The sequence below is a fragment of the Eurosta solidaginis genome, chromosome 1 (assembly GCF_040869045.1).
Source record: "Eurosta solidaginis isolate ZX-2024a chromosome 1, ASM4086904v1, whole genome shotgun sequence".
Classification (NCBI taxonomy): Eukaryota; Metazoa; Arthropoda; class Insecta; order Diptera; family Tephritidae; genus Eurosta; species Eurosta solidaginis.
This window is the reverse complement of record NC_090319.1, coordinates 170561435-170583301: the sequence shown is the minus strand read 5'-3', so window position 1 is coordinate 170583301 and position 21867 is coordinate 170561435. Positions and strand designations below refer to the sequence as shown.

The 21867-nt window shown below is 41.3% G+C and overlaps 1 protein-coding gene across 1 annotated transcript in view; it reads right to left on the bottom strand.

The window, feature by feature from the left end:
- The window catches only part of Spf30 (Splicing factor 30), a 190987-nt gene extending 174084 nt beyond the window's left edge, over positions 1 to 16903 (bottom strand). The window contains exon 1 of the mRNA XM_067760023.1: positions 16772 to 16903. Within this exon, the coding sequence (XP_067616124.1) occupies positions 16772 to 16813 (42 nt within the window). The 5' untranslated portion in view covers positions 16814 to 16903. The remainder of the gene's footprint in view (positions 1 to 16771) is intronic.
- Between the last annotated feature and the right edge of the window lie 4964 nt (positions 16904 to 21867).

The window sequence follows — 21867 nt, the reverse complement described above, 5'->3', positions numbered from 1 at the left end:
CTTCCGCAGGAAGTGATAATAACTATTTTAGATTTTATCCAAAATCCCCCTATTAATAACAAATTTACTGAACTTAAAAGTGTTGATAGAAAGATACTCGGCGAAAATTCGAAACTTGATAAAATTTTAAACGATTCTGAGATGGGTGATCGAAAGCGCTCTGAATTTTATCGGTCATTAATTTTATTAGCCGGTTCAAATTTTAGTGAAAATATTTTAAAGAGAATTTGGTTGAGAAAACTTCCCAAAAAATTTAAATGCCATTTTGGCTAGCTCAAGTTGTGACAATACTAATGAGTTAACAAAATTAGCAGATAACATTTCTGAAGTTATGAATAAAAACGAAGTTTTCTCAGTAAATACAAATTCAGACACAAAAGTTCAAAATTTGGTTGTTGAAAATTTAGTTAAAACCACTTCTTTAATGTGTGAAAGTTTTCAGAAACTTTCTTTGGAATTAGCAGAAATTAAAACAGAAGTGTATCGGAATAAATCTAGGTCGCGTTCTAATTCTAGGAATAATTTTAGAAATTATTTTAGACATCGGGTTAACTCAAGTAATAATCCAAATTGGTTGTGTGGATTTCACTACAAATTTGGAAATAATGCTAGAAGTTGTGAACAACCTTGTTCTTATAACAAAAAACAAAGATTCAACAAACTAAATTCTTCCGTTGTTGCAGCGACCAACAACGGAAATTTAGAATTTTCGACGCGTCGCTTATTTATTTTTGATAGAGAAAACAAACAAATTTTTTTAATTGATAGTGGAGCAGAAATTTCGGTATTACCCGCGTCTAAATTTCCTCATACGAAACTTTCAGACACAATTCTCACTGCAGCTAATGGCTCAACAATTCCCACTTACGGGAAAATGCTTTTAAATGTAAATTTAGGTTTAAGACGTGAATTTCCCTTTACATTTTTGATCGCGGATATAGCCAAGCCAATAATTGGCGCTGATTTTCTTTGTAAATATGGTCTTCTTATAGATATTAAACATAAACGTTTAGTAGATCCATTAACCAATCTCTCAGTTAATACAGTATCTTACTTTTGTGTTATTCCATTACCTAAATTATTTGTGGTTGACAATAAATTTACAAAATTATTAAAAGAGTTTCCGTCACTTATTTCAGAGCCAGATTATACTAAACCTGTTAAACATACAACAGTACATCGACTTGTAACAGAAGGTAGTCTTCCATTTTCTAAGCCCAGGCGCTTAGATCCGGTAAAAAACAAAGTCGCGAAAACGGAGCTTGATTTCTTAGTGAGAACAGGCATTTGTCGGCCTTCAAATTCTTCAGTAGCATCACCACTTCACCTTGTACCTAAGAAAGAGTTGAATGATTGGCGTCCATGTGGTGATTTAAGAAGATTGAATATTGTAACTGTTCCCGATATTATCCCTTACCTCACATTCAGGATTTTAATATGAACCTTCATAATAAAATATATTTTCAAAATTAGATTTAGTTAGGGCATATCACCAAATTCCTATGGCTGAAGAAGATATTTATAAAACTGCTATTACAACTCCTTTCGGTATGTTTGAATTCATGAGAATGCCTTTCGGACTTAGAAATTCTTCACAAACCTTTCAAAGATTCATAAATGAGGTAGTAGGTGACTTAGATTTTGTATATGCTTACATCGACGACTTACTTATTGCAAGTAAAGACGAAGAACAACATTTAAAAGATTAACGTATCCTTTTTCAACGCCTTACAGAGTACGGTTTAAACATTAAACCAAGTAAATGCACTTTTGGTGTACCAAGTATTGAGCTTTTAGGACATAACATTTCTGAAACAGGTGTTCGACCTTCTGATGAAAAGGTATCAGCTATTCGCAATTTCGAACGTCCAAAATCAGTTAAGCAGGCACAGAAATTTATTGGTATGGTAAATTATTATCATAGATACATTCCAAAACTAGCAGAATTTACACACAAAATTTATGATCTAATTAACAAAGTAAGTAAGAAACGTGACAAAACTTTGGTATGGGACGAGAATTCGAATGAAGCTTTTGAATGCATTAAAAATAAATTTGCATCTACGATACTGTTAAATCATTTTAACAAAGATGCTAAATTATCTTTAACAGTAGATGCATCTAACACAGCCATTGGGGGCGTTATACAACAAAATTACAATAATAAAATTGAAGCCATCGCGTTATTTTCTAAAAAACTTTCTCCAACTGAAATTAAATATAGTGCTTTTGATAGGGAGTTATTGGCGATTTACTTAAATATAAAATATTTTAGATATCTTTTGGAAGGACGACAATTTACAGTTAATACGGACCATAAACCTTTGACTACTGCTTTAAATTCAAAAACAGAACAAAGTCCTAGACAAACGAGACACTTGGAATTTATAGCACAATTTACTGATGACATACAATACATTAAAGGATAATCCAGTAGCAGATACGCTATCTAGAGCTTTTGAGGTTAATGCAATGTATAATTCAGAATTGAATTTAAAAATTTTACAAACTGAACAACAAAAAGATGATGACTTAAATCAACTTGTATCTGATTCTTAATATCTAAATTTAAAACCAATTAGTATTCCCATTTTAAATTTTAATATTTGGTGTGAAAATTCAGGAGAAACTCCTAGGCCATTTGTACGGAGTAATTTGCGAAAGACAGTATTTGATATTTTACATGGAATAATAGCACATCCGGGTACAAGAGCTACACAACGGCTCATAGTCAAAAAATATTATTGGCCTAATATGAATAAGGATATTAATATTTGGTCAAAAGAGTGTCTTAATTGTCAAAAGTTTAAAGTTTGTCGTTATACAAAATCCCCTGTTGTCAAAATTCAAATTCCCAAGAATAGATTTGAACACATCCATCTAGATATAGTTGGACCATTACCTATTTCAAAAGGACATCGTTATATTTTAACGATTATTGAAAGATTTACCCGTTGGCCTGAGGCATATGCATTTAAATATATTTCAGGAACTACAATTGAAAATAAGTTTTTTAGAGAATATATTTCTCGGTTTGGAGTTCCGTTAATAATAACAACTGATCAAGGTAGCCAATTTACATCGAAATTGTTTTCAGAGTTAACTAAATTATTTGGTAGTCACCAAATTACAACATCCGCATATCACCCTCAGGAAAATGGTATGGTTGAAAGGTTTCATAGACAATTAAAGACTACTATAATAGCTAGAGAGGACACAAATAATTGGTATGACGAGTTACCTGTCATATTACTTGGCTTGCGATCTATTTACAAAGAAGATATTTCGGCTACATCAGCGGAAATGGTTTTCGGTCAAAATTTACGTTTGCCAGGGGAACTTGTTGTGCCATCAGCTAAAAATTTCTTATCAACTGAAGTTTTAAGTAATTTACGTGAACATTATCGAAATGTTAGATCAAATTTAAGTCATCATAAAGATGCTGATACTGAAATTTACGTCCCAAAATATCTTCAAACTTGTAAATTTGCATTTGTTCGAGTCATTAATAAACATTCATTACAACAACCATATGAAGGACCTTACAAAATTGTGGAAAAGGACCAAAAATGTTTCAAACTTGAAATAGATAATAATATTAAAACTATTCCTATTGATAGATTAAAACCTGCAATAATTGAAACAACAGACACAAACGACGCCAAGAATTTACATAAAAAGAGAGCGCTTCCCAAGGCAGTGGGTTCTATGTACCGGAGCGACTCGGGATTTTTCCCGACCAAAGACTATCATTTCAGTGTGACCCCATTTAATTTGTTGCGTCCCTCCCACAAATTATCATCCTCCCAGCAGCTCCTTGCAGCAGGACTGCTGCATACTCTCTTACTCCGGGAAGGCATCGAATCCAATCCGGGTCCGTCTCCTGACCCCGGTCCTGAGAAATGGTTTTGCTGCATTGCCGGAAAAGAATCTTTCTAGGACGGTCATACTCTGTTCAGTGTGTCTGGTGCAAGGGATGGTTGCATCGGACAGGTTGTTCTGGGCTTGACCCCAAAACCCGACGTCCACGTAACTTTTATAAATCTGTTGTGGCTCCTTGCTGTTCACGCCCAAAGGCGTCCCGCAGTATACGCCTAAGCGCCCCCACTACCTTCCAGCAGCCCCGCTGCTCAGCAAGCCACAACACGTACCCGCTGCTGCTCGCGCTCCACGGCGCCAACAACTCAAACAGCTGATACCACTCATAACTACTACCTTCGTAGTAGAGCTGGTAGCAATGCTGAGCATCAGCCCCTGCCCCCGTCTTCTTCTCCCCCCCCCCTCTTTTCTGGCAGCAATCGTGCAGGTCAGGGTACCAGACTCTTAGTCCCTACCTCCGTTTGCACCGTCTGCTAGCACAGAATATATAGGTTTGCGACATCCGCCCAATGCAGCTCCTGCCTTGGGTGGTGCCACTTTCCTAGATGTTCTGGTCTCCGCGACGGCAACCCCCCGACGGGTTTCACCGCGCCATGCTGCCAGGTCGCAAACCCAATTCATTCGGGAACCCCAATGCTTGCCCAAGGACGCCCAGTCCCAGGGCCACAACAGCAATTGCGTCCTGGCCTTCCACAACACAGGCGTACTCACCCGTCACTTACCCCCAGAGTGGCGGCGTCTCCCCTTATGTACTTCAGAATTCTGCAGTTAAACTGTAATGGACTAACTGGGAAGATTACGGAGATAGTCGATTTCATGAAGCGGCACAACATCCGCATTGCTGCGATTCAAGCGACTAAACTCACAGCAAGATCTGCATTGCAGACCTGCTCTGGGTATAATGTCCACAGGAAAGACCGCGAGAGCGGAAATGGAGGCGGCCTCGCGTTTATCATACACCACTCTGTGCAATATTATATATTTGATCCTGGCATCGACCGCAGGGACAATGTCTAAGAACGTCAAGGCCTATCTGTCCGGTCAGGCGATGCAAACCTAGAAATCATCAACATCTACATCCCTCCTGCCACCTGTTGCCCCAGTGGATACCGCCCTAATATCAGAGCCTTACTCACTGACAACAATCGCATTATCTTGGACGATTTCAATGCCCATCACGATCTATGGCATTCAAACTTGCGGGCGGACAGTAGGGGTGAGATGTTGGCGGATCAAATAGAAGAAACGACGTTCTGCACAATAAACGGAGACGCCCCCACACGTATGATAGGAAGCTGTCACAGTTCGCCAGATATCTCAATCGTGAGCGCAGAACTCGTAAACTGCGTCAACTGGCAGCCGATGGTAACATTGGCATCCGAACACCTGCCCATATTTATTTCGCTCGAGCGTACCCCCGACTTCATCGTCACCGAAAAACGCACTTTCATAAACTTCAAAAAAGGAAAGTGGGAAGAATATAAATCTTTTACAGACAACCGCTTTGCTGCCCTCCCTATCCCGACTGATGCCCGCCAAGGGGAGCGTGCCTTCCGTAAGGTCATTGAATCCGCCTCGGCACGTTTCATTCCCGCCGGGATAATTCCCGAAATCCGGCACCCCTTCCCGGCGGAGGCCACAAACTTAGCGAGAGAACGTGACCTTATAAGACGGCTTGATCCAGGCAACCCCCAAATAAGGGATATAAACCAACGCATCAGATTGCTTGTGGACGAACACAAGCAGGCGAAATGGGAGGAGCACCTAAGAGGTTGTAACCTCTCTACCGGTGTGGGTAAACTTTGGTCCACCGTAAAGTCCCTATCAAATCCGACTAAGCACAAAGACAAAGTTTCCATCGCCTTTGGCGACAAAGTGCTTTCGGATGCGAAAAAATGCGCGAGCGCTTTCTGCCGACAATATATAATGCATCCGACGGTCGACAAAGATAGACGGAGAGCCAATAGACAGGCACATAAACACAAATTCAGCGCGTCACCAATCACCATCACCGCTAAAGAGGTTGAGGACGCCATTGGTCGCGCTAAACCATCCAAAGCAGTGGGCCCAGACGGCATAGCCATGCCGATGCTTAAAAGCCTAGGGAAAGAGGGTTTCAAATATTTAGCGCATGTCTTCAACCTGTCTTCTTCCACCTTTGTCATGGAGAAATGGAAAATGGCCAAGGTGGTCCCGCTACTAAAGCCTGGGAAACCAGCTAACATAGGTGAGTCGTATCGTCGTCCGATATCTCTCCTATCGCCAGTGGCAAAGACGCTTGAAGCCATTTTGCTCCCTTATTTCCAAGCAAATTTGCAGCTAGCCTCTCATCAGCATGGCTTCAGAAAACTCCATAGCACTACCACCGCGCTAAATGCCATTAGCACCCAGATAAATTGCGGTTTAAATCAATACCCCCACCATAGAACAGTACTCGTAGCGCTAGACCTATCAAAAGCTTTTGATACGGTCAACCATGGCTCGTTGCTGCAAGACCTGGAAGGGTCTACCCTTCCCCCATGTCTTAAAAGGTGGACCGCAAATTATCTGGGTGGTCGGAAGGCATCGGTGCAATTTAGAAACGAAACATCAAAACCAAGGAGAATTAAACAAGGCGTGCCACAGGGTGGTGACCTATCCCCACTTTTGTTTAATTTCTACATATCTAAGCTACCTTCACCACCGGAAGGAGTCACAATCGTTTCCTACGCTCCGGTACCACTGCACAATTAAGGTGCTAGCCCGACCATCCCGGGAACGATTTATGTGGCCACATTAAACCTTCAGGCCATTCCCTCCCTCCCCACTCAGAAGTTCCATGAGGAGCTTGGGGTCGCCAGAGCCTCGTCTGTTAGTGAAACAGGATTCGCCGCGGATAGGTGAGGTTGACAATTGGGTTTGGAGAAGCTATATATTGCGCTGGCAACCTGAAGGTTTGCGCTACACAGCCCCTTGAATCTGGTATTTTAGTCGCCTCTTACGACAGGCATACTTATATATAGGTATATTCTGACCCCCTAACCCGCTGGGGGAAATAGACAGCTAGTAATAAATGATTGTTCGTTGATTTGCCTCTAATTTAAATTGTTAGGTAGGACTAATAATTAATTATGTTATACCCTTACAAAATCTATTCTATTGGGAATAATTTTGATAAATTTGTTTCTTTCATATTTAAGTACTAGTACTACGAGAACAGTATCCAACTTAAGTATTGGCTTAACTCTCGAGTAAATTAAAAAGGAAATTTTTGCTTTTCTAATAATAGGTTATAAATGTAATTACTTCAAATGTTTGCTGGATTCCATTATTAAGTACATCATTACAAAAACAAGTAAAAAAATGGATTGGTCTCGTTTGAGTGTGCGCTGAATGATACGTTACAACTACATATTGTAACGAATTTACAGACATTCCGCTTGTTCCAAATCTTCTACTAATGTTCGTATAGCTAAACTGTTGAATAAATAACTCCACTATTCAATAATGCAAAATGGCCTTTATTAAAGTACTTCACGATAAACACATACCTCGCAACTGATTGATAGCTTGCTTAAATCAAACTGATTCTCGCGCCTGTACTGTTGCTGCTTTTATACTGTGTGATTTCCTTTTTGCATCTTCTAGGCGCTTCCAGAATTTACTTAGTTAATGGTATATAATTATAACTACAGATGCACGTGTGTAGCTCTCATATGCGCGTGTATTTGTGAGCAACACTTCCACAATTATAATTGCATACTTTAGGGAGCATCTCACATAAGATATCTGCACGTGCTTGTGCGTTGCTTCTCCGTTGCGTGTACGTACATATGTGTAGACATGATGATTGAATTATTGCTGAGCATCGCTTAGAGATGACAGTACCCCTTAGTGTTGCTAATATTCCTAACACTGCCCTCCACCTAAATGTGATCGTCCCGATCAGACAAATCTCTCGATCTGAACGCCGCTAGCATCTCCAAATGTACCACTCTTCTAATTCGTGGTTTCCCAATGGTTTGTATGCGGTAGATGGTATCACTGATCTTCTTCACAACTTTGTACGGGCCTTCCCAACTGCACCGAAATTTGGATGAAACACCTTTCCGCCGGTGAGGGTTGTATAACAGGACCAATTCTCCCGCCAAGAAACCTTCCGAATTATTGTTCTCATCGTACCTGCGTTTCATCTTACTACTCATTATTCTGGATCGTTCCCTCGCACTCTGTTGTTTGGCCAATGAACTACTTCGCAGAGCTTGCGCTTGACGGATTGGCTTCGCATAATCAGTATCGTTCCCACGTTTCACAACAGTGGTCCGCCCTGGCTTGAAACTACCCTCGCATTCCTTCTGGGAAATTCTTTCCTTCATTTTCGTGCGTTGGTTTTGTCAATGCCAGTGTTTCTATGTCGTTGTTGTAGCAATGCTTCGCCCCACCTAACAGCCGCGACCGATCACAAATTGTCATCAATATCCTCTAACGGGAGTCCAAGGAAACTTACTGTTTCAATAGGGGTGGACCATAAGGAAAGGGGTGTTAGAGGCGTTGGTTCCACATTACAATTAAAGAGATGGTTGGTGTCATGTGGGGACTCATTGCAATCGGGGCATACATTTTGTATGTCGGGGTTGATTCTGGATAGGTAAGAGTTTAACCTGTTACAGTATCCAGAACGAAGTTGAGCAAGAGTGACACGCGTTTCCCTGGGGAGTATGCGTTCCTCTTCCGCGAGTTTTGGGTACTTTTCTTTAAGTGCTGGATTCACCGGGCAATTCCCGGCATAAAGGTCCGACGCCTGTTTATGGAGTTCACCAAGGACCTGCTTGTGTTTTTTCGCTTCATACGGCTGGGTTCTCAGGTGCCGTATCTCCTCAAAATGCTTACGGTAATGACGCCTTAAGCCCCTAGGCGGTGCTGGTTCATCAATCAGATGTCTGTTGGGATGCTCAGGTTTCTGGGTATTCAACAGGAACTGTTTGATCAGCATCTCATTTCTCTCCCTGATGGGGAGTATTCTCGCCTCATTATGCAGATGGTGTTCTGGGGACATAAGAAGACAGCCCCTGGCGATTCTGATATCAGTATTTTGGCAGGCCTGTAGTTTCTTCCAGTGGGTAATTTTTAGGCTTGGCGACCATGTGGGTGACGCGTAGCACGTAATCGGCTGGCTAATTGCTTTGTATGTAGTCATGAGGGTTTCCTTATCTTTTCCCCAGGTACTGCCAGCGAGGGATTTGAGGATTTTGTTACCGCTCTGAATTCTCGGAACAATTGCGGCTGCGTGCTCACCAAAATTTAGATCCTGATCAAACGTCACACCCAAGTTTTTGGGGTGTAGGACAGTCGGTAGCGTAGTGCCATCGACGTGGATGTTCAAGATGGTCAACAATTGGGACGTCCATGTTGTAAATAAGGTCGCGCAAGATTTAGTCGGTGATAGTGCCAGGTTTCGAGAGATCAGGGAGGTAGCCGTTTATTTTATTGCATAGCACATCGATCTTTGAGCCTGGGCCTGTGGCCATTATTGTGCAGTCATCGGCGTAGGAAACGATTGTAGGGTAGGGTAGGGTAGACCCTTCCCCCATGTCTTAAAAGGTGGACCGCAAATTATCTGGGTGGTCGGAAGGCATCGGTGCAATTTAGAAACGAAACATCAAAACCAAGGAGAATTAAACAAGGCGTGCCACAGGGTGGTGACCTATCCCCACTTTTGTTTAATTTCTACATATCTAAGCTACCTTCACCACCGGAAGGAGTCACAATCGTTTCCTACGCGAATGACTGCACAATAATGGCCACAGGCCCAGGCCCAAAGATCGATGTGCTATGCAATAAAATAAACGGCTACCTCCCTGATCTCTCGAAACCTGGCATTATCACCGACTAAATCTTGCGCGACCTTATTTACACCATGGACGTCCCAATTGTTGACCATCTTGAACATCCACGTCGATGGCACTACGCTACCGACTGTCCTACACCCCAAAATCTTGGGTGTGACGTTTGATCAGGATCTACATTTTGGTGCGCACGCAACCGCAATTGTTCCAAGAATTCAGAGCCGTAATAAAATCCTCAAATCGCTTGCTGGCAGTACCTGGGGAAAAGATAAAGAAACGCTCTTGACCACATACAAAGCAATTAGCCAGCCGATTACGTGCTACGCGTCACCCATATGGTCGCCAAGCCTAAAAACCACCCACTGGAAGAAACTACAGGCCTGCCAAAATACTGCTCTCAGAATCGCCACGGGCTGTCTTCTTATGTCCCCAGAACACCATCTGCATAATGAGGCGAGAATACTCCCCATCAGGGAGAGATGTGAGATGCTGACCAAACAGTTTCTGTTGAATACCCAGAAACCTGGGCATCCCAACAGACATCTGATTGACGAACCAGCACCGCCTAGGGGCCTAAGGAGTCATCTCCGTAAGCATTTTGAGGAAATACGGCACCTGAGAACCCAGCCGTATGAAGCGGAAAAACACAAGCAGGTCCTTGGTGAATTCCATAGACAGGCGTCGGACCTTTATGCCGGGAATTGCCCGGTGAATCCAGCACTTAAAGAAAAGTACCCAAAACTCGCGGAAGAGGAACGCATACTCCCCAGGGAAACGCGTGTCACTGTTGTTGTTGTTGTTGTAGCAATGCTCGCCCCACCTAATAGCCGCGACCGATCACAAATTGTCATCAATATCCTCTAACGGGAGTCCAAGGAAACTTGCCGTTTCAACAGGGGTGGACCATAAGGAAAGGGGTGTTAGAGGCGTTGGTTCCACATTACAATTAAAGAGATGGTTGGTGTCATGTGGGGACACATTGCAAGCAGGGCATACATTTTGTATGTCGGGGTTGATTCTGGATAGGTAAGAGTTTAACCTGTTACAGTATCCAGAACGAAGTTGAGCAACCCAAGGCAGTCGGTTCTATGTACCGGAGCGACTCGGGATTTTTCCCGACCAAGGACTGTCATTTCAGTGTGACCCCATTCAATTTGTTTCGTCCCTCCCACAAATTGTCATCCTCCCAGCAGCTCCTTGCAGCAGGACTGCTACATATTCTCTTACTCCGGGAAGGTATCGAACCCAATCCGGGTCCGTCTCCTCACCCCGGTCCTGAGAAATGGTTTTGCTGCATTTGCCAGAAAAGAATCTTTTTAGGACGGTCATACTCTGTTCAACGCGTGTCACTCTTGCTCAACTTCGTTCTGGATACTGTAACAGGTTAAACTCTTACCTATCCAGAATCAACCCCGACATACAAAATGTATGCCCCGATTGCAATGAGTCCCCACATGACACCAACCATCTCTTTAATTGTACTGTGGAACCAACGCCTCTAACACCCCTTTCCTTATGGTCCACCCCTATTGAAACAGTAAGTTTCCTTGGACTCCCGTTAGAGGATATTGATGACAATTTGTGATCGGTCGCGGCTGTTAGGTGGGGCGAAGCATTGTTACAACAACGACATAGAAACCTGGAAGGGTCCACCCTTCCCCCGTGTCTTAAAAGGTGGACCGCAAATTATGTTGTTGTTGTTGTTGTTGTAGCAATGCTCGCCCCACCTAATAGCCGCGACCGATCACAAATTGTCATCAATATCCTCTTCTAACGGGAGTCCAAGGAAACTTGCCTTTTCAACAGGGGTGGACCATAAGGAAAGGGGTGTTAGAGGCGTTGGTTCCACATTACAATTAAAGAGATGGTTGGTGTCATGTGGGGACACATTGCAAGCGGGGCATACATTTTGTATGTCGGGGTTGATTCTGGATAGGTAAGAATTTAACCTGTTACAGTATCCAGAACGAAGTTGAGCAAGAGTGACACGCGTTTCCCTGGGGAGTATGCGTTCCTCTTCTGCGAGTTCTGGATATTTTTCTTCAAGTACTGGATTCACCGGGCAATTCCCGACATAAAGGTCCGACGCCTGTCTATGGAGTTCACCAAGGACCTGCTTGTGTTTTTTCGCTTCATACGGCTCGGTTCTCAGGTGCCGTATTTCTTAAAAATGCTTTCGGAGATGACTCCTTAGGCCCCTAGGCGGTGCTGGTTCGTCAATCAGATGTCTGTTGGGATGCCCAGGTTTCTGGGTATTCAACAGAAACTGTTTGGTCAGCATCTCATTTCTCTCCCTGATGGGGAGTATTCTCGCCTCATTATGCAGATGGTGTTCTGGGGACATAAGAAGACAGCCCGTGGCGATTCTGAGAGCAGTATTTTGGCAGGCCTGTAGTTTCTTCCAGTGGGTGGTTTTTAGGCTTGGCGACCATATGGGTGACGCGTAGCACGTAATCGGCTGGCTAATTGCTTTGTATGTGGTCAAGAGCGTTTCTTTATCTTTTCCCCAGGTACTGCCAGCAAGGGATTTGAGGATTTTATTACGGCTCTGAATTCTTGGAACAATTGTGGGTTGCGTGCGCACCAAAATGTAGATCCTGATCAAACGTCACACCCAAGATTTTGGGGTGTAGGACAGTCGGTAGCGTAGTGCCATCGACGTGGATGTTCAATATGGTCGACATTTGGGGCGTCCATGTTGTAAATAAGGTCGCGGAAGATTTAGTCGGTGACAATGCCAGGTTTCGCGAGGCGAAAAAACTGGAGAGATCAGGGAGATAGCCGTTTATTTTATTGCATAGCTCATCGATCTCTGGGCCTGGGCCTGTGGCCATTATTGTGCAGTCATCGGCGTAGGAAACGATTGTGACTCCTTCCGGTGGTGAAGGTAGCTTAGATATGTAGAAATTAAACAAAAGCGGGGATAGGACACCACCCTGTGGCACCCCTTGTTTAATTCTCCTTTGTTTTGATGTTTCGTTTCTGAATTGCACCGATGCCTGCCGACCACCCAGATAATTTGCGGTCGCTTCCCAAGGCAGTCGGTTCTATGTACCGGAGCGACTCGGGATTTTTCCCGACCAAGGACTGTCATTTCAGTGTGACCCCATTTAATTTGTTTCGTCCTCCCACAAATTGTCATCCTCCCAGCAGCTCCTTGCAGCAGGACTGCTACATATTCTCTTACTCCGGGAAGGTATCGAACCCAATCCGGGTCCGCCTCCTGACCCCGGTCCTGAGAAATGGTTTTGCTGCATTTGCCAGAAAAGAATCTTTTTAGGACGGTCATACTCTGTTCAGTGTGTCTCGTGCAATGGATGGTTGCATCGGACAGGTTGTTCTGGGCTTGATCCCAAAACACGACGTCCACGTAACTTTTATAAATCTTTTGTGGCTCCTTGCTGCTCACGCCCAAGGGCGTCCCGTAGTCTACGCCTAAGCGTATCCCCACTACCTTCCAGCAGCTTCGCTGCTCAGCAAGCCACAACAAGTACCCGCTGCTGCTCGCGCCCCACGGCGCCAACAACTCAAACAGCTGATACCACTCATAACTACTACCTTCGTAGTAGAGCTGGTAGCAATGCTGAGCATCAGCCCCTCCCCCGTCTTCTTCTCCCCCCCCCTCTTTTCTGGCAGCAATCGTGCATGTCAGGGAAACAGACTCTTAGTCCCTGCCTCCGTTTGCACCGTCTGCCAGCACAGAATATATAGGTTTGCGACATCCGCTCAATGCAGCTCCTGTCTTGGGTGGTGCCACTTTCCTAGATGTTCTGGTCTCCGCGACGGCAACCCCTCGACGGGTTTCATCGCGCCATGTTGCCAGGTCGCAAACCCCGAAACGAACAATCATTTATTACTAGCTGTCTATTTCCCCCAGCGGGTTAGGGGGTCAGAATATACCCGCGGTAAGTATGCCTGTCGTAAGAGGCGACTAAAATACCAGATTCAAGGGGCTGTGTAGCGCAAACCTTCAGGTTGCCAGCGCAATATATAGCTTCTCCAAACCCAATCCGCGGCGAATCCTGTTTCACTAACAGACGAGGCTCGGGCGACCCCAAGCTCCTCATGGAACTTCTGAGTGGGGAGGGAGGGAATGGCCTGAAGGTTTAATATGGCCGCATAAGTCGTTCCCGGGATGGTCGGGCTAGCACCTTAATTGTGCTGTGGTACCGGAGCGTTCCGGATCTGTATCCGGCAAAGGACCATCACATCGATAACACTCCCCACAGCCTTCGGGGAGCAACAACAACAACAGCTAGCTGTGTTTTTCTTTCACGTCTATATACGTTTACGCTTAAGCTTTATATGGACTGCTAAGCGACAAATTTTAAATACACCTCTGAAATTGCTACGCATAAAATTAGTTCTACTAAATTTCAATATGCATTATACTCAGATGTAACTCAAATATGTGTCCATGTTTCACCCTCTGCACTAATTCCATGTATTCTATACGCGTCCCCTATCTATCACAACTGATTCAGCTGTATGTTATACACAGAAATACAACAGAGGGTTATGTCTCCGCTTTTCGGTACACCCTATAGCTGTAGCTAGTTGTTTGACCACTACCGCTAGATGAGTCTCCTAAGCATTATCTAAGCGAGGATAGGCGTTTTTTCACGTGCAAACGAAACGTATAAACGTGTAAAAAAAAAAACACGGTTACTATTAGGAATTTCAGAGAAAATGAATACTTGTCAAAATTATTAGCTCCTAAATTAATGCAATCTTCTACATACTAAAATTAAGAACAAAGTGAAAAAAGGTAATAGTGCAGTTTACGGTACCCACCCAAATTTGGGCCAAATTTTTCGAGTGAGGTATCAAAAGACGTGTATTCACGTCTAGATCAAGAATCCGAAAGCAGAAGTTAACTTTTTTACCTGTTAAAAAGATATTAACGAAAAACCGAAAAAAGACCAGCGGGTCCCTCCGAAACCGGGGGTGGGATCCATAGTATTTTTGCGGGTAATAGTCTAGTTGAGGGGTCGACTGCTAATACGCTACCAAAAATATCGAGTGGTGTCAAACGACGCATCTTGACATCAGTATTAATAATCAGTATTAATAATCCGGATTATTGTTCTCGAGAATAATACGCGTCTTTTGGCACCTCTCTCGATATTTTTGGTAGCGTATTAGCAGTTGACCCCTCAACTAGACTATTACCCAACTTCAACTGCAAATATCTCTGGCCAGAGATAAAATTTTTCTTATCCGCCTTCGGAATATTAGGGGGACTTATGTAACCGTATAAATGCCTTATAGTGTAAACGTATAAATTTATCTAGTGCGTAAACGAGCTGTCAAATTTTGTATGAAAAATCATTTACACAATTTGTATAAATTTACGCGCACATTTCATTGTGTAAACGCGGTAAACTTAAAGGAATGCAACCTTGCAGACATTACAGCAGGCATTTTGGCAGCGATTTGTTTTAGCACCCCCCGAGTTCGAGGTTTACCTTGGTATTAAATGAAAGAGGGAGTATTCCCGATCACAAATATATATATTTTAAAGTGCGCAAACTTATAATTTAAAAGTTATTTGTTGTTATATTTTGCAAATTTCTATACACCTTCTATATGTGTATACGTAGATATATTTTATGACATTACAAATCTGTGTTGCCACATCTTAAAAACGGAACAAGTGCAGAATCGAAAAATAACTTATAAAAATACCTGTCATCTGATATATATATTTAACTTTTCTAGTCTTTATTTATCAAAATTTTAAAAGCTCTTTTTTGCATTCGTGAACGAGCTGATATTACCTTATAACTCTTATGTTTATTGTTATGTTAGCCAATCCATACACAATCCATGCTGCGCCATGCACATTAATTCTGCGTATAACACCTTTCTGCATAGGCGGCCTTCGGCCGCGCTTATAAAAAATAACCCTAGGCTACGCCAGTACGATTGATTTAATGCGCATGATTTAATAAAAACATTTATAAGTAAAAACAATGCAAAAATGAAATGTGAAATATACAAAAATGCAAATTAAGTTTATAGTTGCCAATTTATATAGATATGTATGAGGATTAAGGTCTTGAAAGATGTGTAAATTGTGGTAATAGTCTAGTTGAGGGGTCGACTGCTAATACGCTACCAGAAATATCGAGAGATGTGTCAAACGACGCGTCTTGACATCAGTATTAATAATCCGAAGGCGGAAAATAAAAATTTTAATGCGTTCAAAAGATATTAACGAAAAACCGAAAAAGACCCGCGGGTACCTCCGAAACCGGGGGTCGGATCCATAGTATTTTTGCGCAGAACACCTTTCTGCGTTGGCGGCCTTCGGCCGCGCTTATAAAAAATAACCCTGGGCTACGCCATGCCAAGTCCGGGTGTGTGGTATAACCGTGGCTACCGCCACGGTGATGCACAATTTTTTTTGGGGGTACAAACACAACAACAACCACATGGAAATCGCCAACTTCAACTGCAAATATCTCCGGATATAGATAAAATTTTTCTTTTCCGCCATCGGATTATTGGTCTCGAGATTAATACGCGTCTTTTGACACCTCTCTCGATATTTTTGGTAGCGTATTAGCAGTCGACCCCTCAACTAGACTATTACCTAATTTATATATACATTTGTGATTGGGACAACTCCCTCTTTCATTTAATACCAAGGTAAACCCCGAACTCGGGGGTGCTATTCTAAAATTTTCCCGGCATTTTCATCAGAAATCTCCAACAACAGCAACTAAAGTCGTTTTAGTTTTGATTTTTCACTTAATCTTGGCATTTTTTAATTTGTATAACAATCAAAAAAATTTTGTTTGGCAATAATACAGCTGATAAACAATCAAGTTTATCAAGAGTATTACTAGGTGGGTTTCTATAACCGCGTGTGAAAATTGATATAATTTTACGCCTTATAAGTTTATATGCTTTCAAGAGTCCCCCTATTGTTCGTGAGATTAATACGCCTTTTGATACCTCACTCGAAAATCTTGGTCCAACTTTAGGGTGGGTACCGTAAACTGCACTACTACCGTTTTTTACTGTTATTTTCCGTTATTCTTATACAACTAATTAACCACCTGCTGTAGCTGAAGTTTATAATTTTGTAAATCTTCGGCCATTTCTTGAAATTACGTTCAACACCAATTCAACACAATTGGACTGTAAAGTAGAGCGGCAAAACTATCGATAGTATTTCTCGTACAGCAATCAGTGCAGTCAGAATTTTTATCAGAAAAAAAAGCTAAGGCCCCTTTATGAGACAAATTTCATCTTCGACTGTGGTCAATGGGCACTAATGGAATTTACTGTTATTTTTCGTTATTCGCATACAACTAATTAACCATCTGCTGTAGCTGAAGTTGATAATTTTGTAAATCTTCGGCTATTTCTTGAAATTGCGTTCAACACAAATTCAACACACTTGGACTTTAAAATAGAGCGGCAAAATTATCGATGGTATTTCTCGTGCCCCAATCAGTGCTAACAGAATTTTTGGGTTGGATTTTATATAAGGTGCCACGATTTTCAAACTTTTGTTGATTTGTAGGGGTAGAGGGGGTCCTATAAATCACAAAATTATCATCCGCAGCTCTAGGAAACTCTTAGTTTATGAAATATAAGCTTTTTAATTTCCAAATTTAGCAAACGTAAAAACGTGTAGCCCGATAGACGAAAGCAACTTTTGTGTGCTTTTGTTAATATTGGCTACACATATATGATTCACTGGCGACCACCGTGGTGTGATGGTAGCGTGCTCCGCCTACCACACCGTATGCCCTGGGTTCACACCCCGGGCAAAGCAACATCAACGATTTTAGAAATAAGGTTTTTCAATTAGAAGAAAATTGGTCTAAGCGGGGTGGCCCCTCGGCAGTGTTTGGCAAGCGCTCCGAGTGTATTTCTGCCATGAAAAGCTCTCAGTGAAAACTCATCTGCCTTGCAGATGCCGTTCGGAGTCGGCATAAAACATGTAGGTCCCGTCCGGCCAATTTGTAGGGAAAATCAAGAGGAGCACGACGCAAATTGGAAGAGAAGCTCGGCCTTAGATCTCTTCGGAGGTTATCTTGTGAACTCTCGTGCATTTATAATAAATTTTCCGGTGTTAAATTACCCACCTCCACATGGGGGCAAGGCAAACTGCGAAAAAAAGAAAAGAGAAAGAGAAAAACCCGGGACATATGCTCTAAAAAAGGGCGGAATTATCAGTCTTCTATGGCGAAGACATTTAAATCTTGTGAAGAAATTCGGAACATGGAATCCAGTGAAGAAGATGACTCAATGAGTGCTAGTAGTACAGAGGCCACTTTTTCAGCTGCTGTTATTGCCACCTCTGCTAACGTAAAAAGCAATATGAAATCAAATATGTCAAATACTTTTAGCGATGAAATGGGTGCAGTACGCGGTGTCACGGTTGCTGCGGAGGAGGCCGCTGGTACTTGCTTGGCTTTTGCTGCTCTGACTGAGGAGGCTCCTGCTACCTCTGCAGAGGAAATAAGAAAAAAATTATGAACACGACAAAGAAGGATCCATTTTTCTATAACCAGGTGACATTTATTGTATTGCTTGAAGTGCTACCGGATTCAAACGGTATTAGAAAGAGGATTTTCTCGAATTTATTTCTTATGGCTCTGATTGACGACCTCTCCCTTATAGGATTAAAAGATTTAACAGCAATAAGCAATGGTAGGGCCAAACTAATTTTTGATACAGCAATCAATGGAAATAATTTTATCAAAAATAATGATTTTGAGGCCAAAAACTTGTCGGCAAAAATTCCTAGATCACTCGTACATAAGTATGGTATCATTAGGCGAGTCCCAGTGAAGTACACTGTTGACTTAGTAAACTTTTGACTTCATTATGAAAAGCATTGAAAGTAAATACCTAATTGCGGAAATTAGTAGACTAACTAGGAAAGATGGTGACTCTTATGTTGAAACCACCTCGATAAAGATATCCTTTAAAGGCAACAAAATACCAAAAGAAGTTAAAATATGTAAGTGAATATGTCAAATAGATTATTTTGTACCTGCTGTGAAACAATGTGTGAAATGTGGACTCCTTGGACACATTGCTAGCTTTTGCAGGCCTCCAGTGTGGCAATACCCCACGATGCGATCGGACATGTGGGATTTTAAAATGTATTCTCTGTGGTGCAACAAACCATGATTCGCAAAATAAGTCCTGTCCGGTTAAAACAAAAAGACAAGACATTCAAAAAATAATGACAATTAAAATTTTATCGTTCAAAGAATTTAAAAACAAATTCGGTTCTGAAAACAGTTTTGCCCTCTTAGAGACTGCTGATGATGAGTTCCCTGAAATCAGTAGTCAGGCCATAGCCGAAACAGAAAGGAATACTCAACAGAAAGTGAAAAAAATTCTCACAAAAAAGAAGTATAGCAGTGTAGTCAAGGAAAAAGCAGTTAAACAGCCAAGTCAACCGTACAAATATAAAGCACCAGAGGCGCAGCCTCGATCACTTTCAGCAAGTTTTGTGAATCCACACCGGATTACAGAGCTTGAAAAGATAATCAACGAACTAGTAAAATGTGCGCAAAAACCAAAGATATGTTTGAGCCCCTTATGACTAAATACAATTTACACCAAGATGGTGGTCAGCCTGAAAATTACCCCAAAAATTTTAATGCGGTTCCTCCAACATAAAATCCAAAGTTATAAAGCAAATAAACTTAACGTAGAACATTTTAACAATTTTTGTTCTTAATAATGTAATAATGATAAAAAATTATTGTTAGGCCTTGAGCTCGATTCGAGCCCGCGATCTTAGAACATTTTAACTAATTGTCCTGTTTTGCTGGCTCGAGTCCGTGTTTTATAAATTAAACACAATTGTTTCTTTTTTCAAAAAACCGATATATTTCGATTGCTCTACGGCAATCGTCTTCAAGGTTACAGAGCTAATAAAAACATAATAACAACAATTAACAAATATACATACCAAACATTTAACATATTTACACACTTTTCTTAACACGTTTGCTCTGTGTGACGTGGAGTATGGTACTGCCTTTTACTTAGCAGGTGTTTGTAAATATGAGCGAAATGGTCCACATCACTCTTATAGTTGATTCGTATGTTTGTCGGTACGTTGATAATATGTAACATTTCAAGAGTAAATCGTTTATTATAGTGTTGTTCTTGTTGTAGTATTTTGGTCTCGTCAAAGTTAGGTATGTGGCCGCTAGTTGTATAGTGGGCCATGAGCGCAGTTTTGTGATTATTTAGTTGATGGCATTGTTTTAAATCCGATTTGTGTTGTGATAATCTTGTTTTTAATTTTGACTTGGTTGTACCGACATAAATGTTATTGCAAGTTTCGCCAACATTGCCTTTACAGGGAATTTTGTATACAACGTTGCTTTTGTCCATATTTGATATATTCGATTTGGTTTTATTGAAAATACTTTTTAATGTGTTAGAGGGCTTATGTGCTATTTTTACGTTTTCTTTGTTATAACAGTCAGACTTGGGCAGACGCTCCGACAGTTGTGGTACATAAACCAGCGACTTAAAAATAAATGGTTTCTCGGGGTTTTGAATGTTTTTTGGAAGTTTAGCTTTTTTTATTAATTTTTTAATTGTGTATTTCGGAAAATCGTTATTTCTTAATATTGTGAATATTTCCTTCTTTATTTCATCGTGGTATACTTCGTCCGAGGTGTGCAGCATTCTACGTATACAGCCCATTGCTGTATTAATAATCATAGATTTAGGATGCTTTGAATTAAAATTTATTATTCGACCTGAAGCTGTGGGTTTTTTATACCACTTTAATTTAAGTTGATTTCCACGTCTATTTATTTCGGAGTCCAGATAAGCTAATGTTCCATCATTCTCTATTTCTAAAGTAAATTGTACTCTTATCAAAATTGTTAAGTGTGTCCAGTGTATTTTGTACCTCATTCTCACGTTCTATGGCGAAGAGGTCGTCGACATATTTTGTAAGAAACCTTGGTTTGTAGCGTAATTTTTCAATACTATTATCTAAAAGTTTTTCCATAATAATATCTGCTATAATTGGAGATGTTGGTGCTCCCATAGGCATTCCTTTCAATTGTGTGTATATGGTATCCTTAAACTTGAAATATCTGCTCTCTTGAATGCAAAATTTTAATATTTCCATGAACAGCTGTTTCGGTATCTTGGTATATTATGTAATTATTTCCCATTTTTCTTGTATTGTGTCAAGAGCCAGATGTATAGGTATGCTAGGAAAGAGTGATACGACGTCGAAGGAAATAAGTTTCTCGTCGTCAAATACGTAAGTGTTGTTCACCCTTTCCTTGAACTCCAGTGTATTTCTTACGTTATATGTCGAACTTGCCGTTACGTTTTTTAATATTTCCGCGATATATTTGCAAAGTCCGTACGAGGGCGATCCAATGGCTGAACAGATTGGCCTTAATGGGGTTCCTTCTTTATGGATCTTCGGGAGGCCATAGATTCTGGGTGGCAATGCTGTGGTTGTTGTAAGTTTATTTCTCTCCGTTTTTGTTATTAATTCCATTTTAAATAGTTTTTCTACTAGGCAGTTATTTTTGTTCTGTAGTCGTGATGTTGGATCTTGTCTTTGCACCCTATATGTTGTTAAATCCATTAAAATATCTTCCATTGAAATAAACTTACAACAACCACAGCATTGCCACCCAGAATCTATGGCTTCCCGAAGATCCATAAAGAAGGAACCCATTGGCCATTGGATCGCCCTCGTACGGACTTTGCAAATATATCGCGGAAATATTAAAAAACTTAACGGCAAGTTCGACATATAACGTAAAAAATTGTTACGGTCTGCTGCTACGGTCTACGGCTACGATCCACTTGGGAGCGTGTTCACGCGAACACACCTAGCGATGTGGCGAAAGTGGCGATAAAAAAATATCTTTTGTTTTCATCTTTTGATCTCATGTTTGCTTGAGCGGTTGCGGTAGGTCAGGGATTAGGGCACTTGATTTTTTTTGTTCGCCCTCTTATTTTATTTTATTTTATTTGAATTTGTATCTTTAGGATTTAGATAGTGCATTAGGGTGGCCCTAAAAGTTTAAATTCTATATTTGAGTTCAGACACTTTGTCTATTAGTCATAGGTATATTGTATTGCATTAAATTTGAAATTTATCTACTTCTTCCTGCATTCCCATGAATTTGTA